The sequence below is a fragment of the Phoenix dactylifera genome, chromosome 10 (assembly GCF_051530095.1).
Source record: "Phoenix dactylifera cultivar Ajwa chromosome 10, Ajwa_hap1_PhDact_Kaust_v1.1, whole genome shotgun sequence".
In the NCBI taxonomy this organism is placed as follows: domain Eukaryota; kingdom Viridiplantae; phylum Streptophyta; class Magnoliopsida; order Arecales; family Arecaceae; genus Phoenix; species Phoenix dactylifera.
Genome location: NC_143199.1, coordinates 26,145,505 through 26,152,634, shown reverse-complemented (window position 1 = coordinate 26,152,634; position 7,130 = coordinate 26,145,505). Strand labels below are relative to the sequence as shown.

Here is a 7,130-nt window from a genome sequence, read left to right as displayed (position 1 = left end):
CTCGGATGCCAGGCTAACCCGATGACCATCCCGGGAGCAGACTAGCCTGAAGCCCCGACCGGTCGCCTCGGCTTGCGCCAGCCTTGGCCGACCAACGAGCGGAATTCCCCGAGGCTCGGTCCTCGGATGCCAGGCTAACCCGATGACCATCCCAGGAGCAGACTAGCCTGAAGCCCCGACCGGTCGCCTCGGCTTGCGCCAGCCTTGGCCGACCAACGAGTGGAATTCTCCGAGGCTCGGTCCTCGGATGCCAGGCTAACCCGATGACCATCCCGGGAGCAGACTAGCCTGAAGCCCCGACCGATCGCCTCGGCTTACGCCAGCCTTGGCCGACCAACGAGCGGAATTCCCCGAGGCTCGGCCCTCGGATGCCAGGCTAACCCGATGACCATCCCGGGAGCAGATTAGCCTGAAGCCCCGACCGGTCGCCTCGGCTTGCGCCAGCCTTGGCCGACCAACGAGCGGAATTCCCCGAGGCTCGGCCCTCGGGTGCCAGGCTAACCCGATGATCATCCCGGGAGCAGACTAGCCTGAAGCCCCGACCGGTCGCCTCGGCTTGCGCCAGCCTTGGCCGACCAACGAGCGGAATTCCCCGAGGCTCGGTCCTCGAATGCCAGGCTAACCCGATGATCATCCCGGGAGCAGACTAGCCTGAAGCCCCGACCGGTCGCCTCGGCTTGCGCCAGCCTTGGCCGGCCAACGAGCGGAATTTCCTGAGGCCTAACCCTCGGATGCCTGGCCTAGCGCCGGAAGAATTTCCTGAGGCCTAACCCTCGGATGCCTGGCCTAGCGCCGGAAGAATTTCCTGAGGCCTAACCCTCAGATGCCCGGCCTAGCGCTGGAAGAATTTTCTGAGGCCTAACCCTCGGATGCCTGGCCTAGCGCCGGAAGAATTTCCTGAGGCCTAACCCTCGGATGCCCGGCCTAGCGCCGGAAGAATTTCCTGAGGCCTAACCCTCGGATGCCTGGCCTAGCGCCGGAAGAATTTCCTGAGGCCTAACCCTCGGATGCCTGGCCTAGCGCCGGAAGAATTTACTGAGGCCTAACCCTCGGATGCCCGGCCTAGCGCCGGAAGAATTTCCTGAGGCCTAACCCTCGGATGCCCGGCCTACCGCCGGAAGAATTTTCTGAGGCCTAACCCTCGGATGCCTGGCCTACCGCCGGAAGAATTTCCTGAGGCCTAACCCTCGGATGCCTGGCCTAGCGCCGGAAGAATTTCCTGAGGCCTAACCCTCGGATGCCCGGCCTAGCGCCGGAAGAATTTCCTGAGGCCTAACCCTCGGATGCCCGGCCTAGCGCCGGAAGAATTTCCTGAGGCCTAACCCTCGGATGCCCGGCCTAGCGCCGGAAGAATTTCCTGAGGCCTAACCCTCGGATGCCTGGCCTAGCGCCGTAAGAATTTTCTGAAGCCTAACCCTCGGATGCCTGGCCTAGCGCCGGAAGAACTTCAAGAGTCAGGAGTCGGCGAGGCGCTACCAGGAGTTAAAAAGAGGAAGGACGAAAGTGAAATGAGGAAACACTTTGTTTGCATTAACTTTCGTTGCATCAGGGTCGAGACCCATGCAACGTGGCAAAACGCCAACATACAAAGAAAAGAACAAAGAAAAGTACAGAGAGTCAGCTTGGAGGAACCCCTGGGTCGGGAACGGCGAGCGCGTCCGCGAAGGGTAGGGAGACGGTTGGAGAATCGGCAGGCAATGGCATCGGAGGGGAGTCGAGGAGGGAGACCCCACTCAGGTCAACTCCGGGGTATTTAGCGGACACCCTTGCCAGGCCTTCATCGAAGCCTAAGGCAAAGGAGTCGGACCCCGCGTCCGACATGTCACGGATGTACTCGGCGGACTGACGATAGGCCTGTACCGCCTGACGCCCGATCTCCGCGCTCTTCTCGGCCAGCACCGCCTCCGCTCGCTCCATAATCTGAGCTTTCGCTTCCATGACCTTCGCCACAATCCGGTCGTCCGCCTCGGAGGAGACCCTCAGCAGATCGGCCCGAGCCTCCATGTGCTTCGCCTCGGCAGCGACGCGAGCAGCCTCAGCCTCCTCCAGGCGCGAATGAAGCTCCTGGTTGCTCGCACGAGTCCCCTCAAAGGCCGACTCCCATTCGGCCAGCTTGGCTTCAAGAGATCGGGTTCGGTTGCGGGCGTTGTCGGCCGACTGCTGGGCCTTCTCCCACCTCTCCCGGAAGTCGGCAGCCTTCCGGGACTGCTTTTCGGCCCGCTCCTCCGCCTTCCTGATCTCGCCCTCGAGACCCGAGGCAACCTTGAGTTGCTCCTGAGCCTCCAACAGTTGCCTCTCGAGGGCGGCGAAGCCAAGTGCCCGCTCTTCGGCCACCTGGAGCCTCGTCTCGAGGTCCCTGGTCGTCCTCCTCGCCGCAGCCCGGCCTCCCTCCTCTACAGCTTTCAATCGGCTCTCGGCCCTCGCCAGAAGCCTCGCCTGTTCCTCGTGGCTCTCCTCCAGGCGGGGAGCTCGGAGCGCGCGCGCCTTTCCGAGGGATGGCGGCAATCTCGAAGCATCACTCCCTTCACCCGTTCCCCTCCTGGTTCCAGGCTCGGAAGTGGGGGCTACTGTTACGGGGAAACTTAGCCACCATGCCCCACGTGACCGGCACGCGCGCCCAGGAAGACTACGGCTGCCCCTTGATCCAGCAATCCGACCTCGGGTCGGATATCTTCGGCTCCGCAGCTCGACCCCGAGTCGGCTGCCCCTTAGTCCAGCAATCCAACCCCGGGTCGGATATCTTCGGCTCCGCAGCCCGACCCCGGGTCGGCTGCCCCTTGATCCAGCAATCCGACCTCGGGTCGGATATCTTCGGCTCCGCAGCCCGACCCCAAGTCGGCAATCTCTTGACAACAACAGACTGTTCCCCTGAGGCACGCCGCGGCCCCCTGCTCCACTACTCCCTGCAACGGCCGTATCCGGCGCTGCCCCACGATCCCCTGTAACAGCCGTACAAAGCGGAGCTCCACTACGCCCTGCCATGGCCGTACCCAGCGCTGCCCCACGACGCCCTGTAACGACCATGTCAGTGGCAACCCCATCGTGCCACACGATGACCAATCCCCAAAAAAACCCCGCAGCCTGATATATATGCGGCTGGGGGGGAAGCGGAGGGTAAGCAAGATTTTCCAGAGTATTATCTTACCTGCTACTTCTTCTTCTCCTTCGATCTCCCCTAACTTGATCGTCGGAGGGCCCCCACTACCCCGGTGGTGGTGCGAGGCTTGCTTGCAGGTCTCCCGGCGGAGGGCGGAGCGCAACCGAAGTAATTCCAAGGGAACCCCATTCACACCGCTGTGCCAATCGTTCTCGGTTTGGACCCCCAGCAACAGATACTAATATATTCATACCTATATTTATATTATTTAATAAATATAAATATAAATATTAGTCACATATAAAAATTTAGATCTATATTTATTTTAAATGGATGCAAATACAAATTAGATATTAAAAATATGAATATAAATACAAATATAAATTAAACAATTAAAATTTATGACTATAGAATTAAAAATATTACTAAGTGGATGATGAATTAAGCTAATAGTACATTAATGTGGTTATTTATTTTTATTAAAAATTAATGAGTGTTATATAAAATATAAATAGAAATACAAATGAAATCGGATATTTAAGTACGGATTGGATGTTGTTAATATTTATTAGACATACAAATATTAGTCTGATGCTTAAATAGAAAATTAGATACAAACAAAAAAAACCTAGAGAAATAGACATGCTGCAACTATTTTTATTTTTAAATTTTAAGTAATTTTGATTTTATTTTGCTTTAATGCATATGCATATTGAAATTTTTATTGGCTGAATATTTTTATAAAATTGAACCAAAAATCTTGCAGGAATTGAATCTGTTAGCCTACTTAAATCTCAGCCAAAATTTGAAACTTTAGCATCTTGAAAGAAAAAAAATAATATTATTATTTGGTTGAATAGATGGTCTAACAGCTAAATCTAGCAAGGAGTTTAGTCTAATTCTGCTGGATTATCTAAATAAATTATTAATAATTTCAGAAAACTATCGTTATCACACCAAATATCTAGAATATTATATCACGAATATTAACTTCATTGTCACGTGCGTGGGTCCCGCAACTGTGCGTTTCTCCGAGCATTTCCATTGGTGCGGCCAAACTTCCCGAACACCAAAGTATTCTCCAGTCTCCACTCGACCGTCATCTCCACCCTATGGCTTGGTCCCACAAGTGTTTTAGAGGGTGTAAGTTATGGTGTGTGGAGATGGGTGCATCAAGTATTGGTTAAAAAGATCCCCAACTTCCCCTTTATTTAGGAGGGCAGAGGAGACAAGGAGAGGCAGTGACGACACCCACTTCTTCCTCCTCTTCTTCTTCCGGATTCCATCATTCGTTTTTGATCGTCCGATCGAGATGAAGAAGGTGTCGTCCTTGTCGGAGCTGGGGCTCGGGGAGGACGTCTCGCGGGCCTTCTTCCGGCCGCTCCAGCAGGCGGCGCCGCCGTCGCCGACGAAGCGGAACACCAAGATCTCCGTCATCGGCGTTGGAAACGTCGGGATGGCCATCGCCCAGACGATCCTCACCCAGGACCTCGCCGACGAGCTCGCCCTCGTCGACGCCAAGCCCGACAAGCTCCGCGGCGAGATGCTCGACCTCCAGCACGCAGCCGCCTTCCTCCCCCGCACTAAGATCCGCGCTTCCACGGACTACGCCGTCACCTCCGCCTCCGACCTCTGCATCATCACCGCCGGCGCCCGCCAGATCGCCGGCGAGTCCCGCCTCGATCTCCTGCAAAGAAACCTCTCCCTTTTCCGGGAGATCGTGCCTCCGCTCGCCCGCTACTCGCCGGACGCGCTCCTCCTCGTCGTATCCAACCCGGTCGACGTCTTGACCTACATCGCCTGGAAGCTCTCCGGCTTCCCTCCCAACCGCATCATCGGATCGGGGACCAATCTGGACTCGTCCCGGTTCCGCTTTCTTCTCGCCGATCACCTCGAGGTCAACGCCCAGGATGTCCAGGTAAAATTAATTAATTAAAGAACCTAAAAACCACCTTTTTTTCCAAATTAGATATCTAATCTTAGCGGTTTAATTTATGGTTTATTTTTTTTTTGTTATTTTATAGATCTATCATCATCTAGCTGATGATGTAGCTTATCGATGTCCTAATTTTTTTGTTATTTTTTTTTCTAATTTTGATGCTAGGTTGTTGGTTTATCATAATTGCATCTTGGCTGTGCTCAATCCAGTAGATTAACCACTGATATGTGTAATTATATGTATAGTATGTGCTTAACCACATCATGAGCTTGTGAATTATTGTAATTAGCCTCTGTTTTTCCACTTATTTATGCATGTGGAGTAGATGGATGAATACAAAAGCACCATCCAACTTTGGCTAATTTTTGGGTTGGTCAGTTATAATTATAGGATATATCCAATGACATGCCTAAAAATTAAGCAATTTTCTATTTGACCCAATGATTCTCCAAGTCATTTCAATAATCATATTAATTAATGGGCACTGAAGCAAGATTTTTTTTAATGAATTTTATGGTTTAATCATGAAGCATAAAGAACTTTAGTCTCACGATTATAAAATGAATGATGCTAGATCTTGGAATTTAGGGAATATTACATGAAAAATCCACTTTATTCCATTTTCTATTAGTGGATCAATTTATTTAGTTTTGTTTATTTTGCAAAAAAATCTATTTGATACTTTATTAGGTCATTATACATTCCCATTCTCATGATTACTATAGAAATAATTTAATATTTGCATCGCCAAGTATTATGTGCTTATTTTTCTACCAATATATATATACCAATTTTTAGATTAGTTTTGTATTAAATGCATGTGACCATTTGAGTATAGAGATATAACAATGAGAAATTATACCCAATACCATATGCGCACCACATACTGAGACGAGCTCAAAATGAATCGAGCCCACAGAAAGGAGACGAAATAATTGATGTAGTATATCACCATATGGTGCATGTGGTGCATGCTATAATTTCTCTATAAAGAATATAAAAGGAGACAAATCAATGATTTATATAGATGAGACAATTAATATGCCATGGGGTGTCTCCTATCTTGTAAACATGTGTTGACCAAGCATTTTCCACAATGGATATGGATATGATAATAATTCAGTAATTTGTTTAAGGAGATGATGAAGCTCAAAGTTGGCTTGTCGATGAATTTATAACTAGTCAAGGTCGAAATGAATTAGAAAAACACATGATCTATCCTATATATATATATATATGTATGGAAATTGCTTGTGGCAAATAAGATTGTTAATTCTCTCCATTATTGATTTATTTTTTCACGTAGGCTTACATGGTGGGAGAGCATGGGGACAGCTCGGTAGCACTGTGGTCGAGCATAAGCGTGGGTGGCGTCCCAGTGCTGAGCTCCCTGGAGAAGCACCAGATTGGCTACGAGGAAGAAGTCCTGGAAAGCATCCGGAAGGCGGTGGTGGAGAGCGCTTATGAGGTGATCCGGCTGAAGGGGTACACCTCCTGGGCTATTGGCTACTCTGTGGCCAACCTTGCTCGGTCCTTGCTCCGCGACCAGCACCGCATCCACCCCGTCTCCCTCCTTGCCAAGGGCTTCTACGGCATCCCCGACGACCGCGAGGTCTTCCTCAGCCTCCCTGCCCGCCTCGGCCGTGGCGGCGTGCTCAGCGTCGCCAATGTCCACCTCACAGATGAGGAGTCTGCCCATCTCAGAAGGTCTGCCGATACCTTATGGAAGATACAGCAGCAGCTTGGCATTTGAGATGGAGCATTACCTCTTTTCTGGGGCCTTAGCTTCTCTTCTTTCTAGTACTAATTATTTTCTACTCTATTTTTGGGTCTTTGTCACCTGAATCCTATAATCGATTAAAACAGCTCATGTTTACTTATGTAACATTTATGCACCTTCAATTTTGATTATTATGCTTGATATGTTCTATTTTCAATTCGATTCATCAATTCTCTATTTTGGTCCGACCTCTTTGTTTATCACTTGCATATATGCTTGGTAGTTTTATCTTTCTGGTGTCAGGTCATGATAGCGAGATACGGTCGGCCAGGCTCAGCTGGGCAGGTGGTGGGCGGTCGGAGGGTATCTTTCAT

General features: G+C 50.5%; 1 protein-coding gene across 1 annotated transcript; it reads left to right on the top strand.

Moving 5' to 3' along the window:
- The first annotated feature begins 4,331 nt into the window (after positions 1-4,331).
- LOC103710743 (L-lactate dehydrogenase A-like) lies at positions 4,332-6,982 on the top strand. Its single transcript, XM_039115559.3, has 2 exons — positions 4,332-5,015; positions 6,343-6,982. Exons 1-2 carry the CDS (start codon positions 4,410-4,412, stop codon positions 6,787-6,789), a joined length of 1,053 nt encoding a protein of 350 aa, XP_038971487.1. The 5' UTR covers positions 4,332-4,409; the 3' UTR covers positions 6,790-6,982.
- Positions 6,983-7,130: the final 148 nt, after the last annotated feature.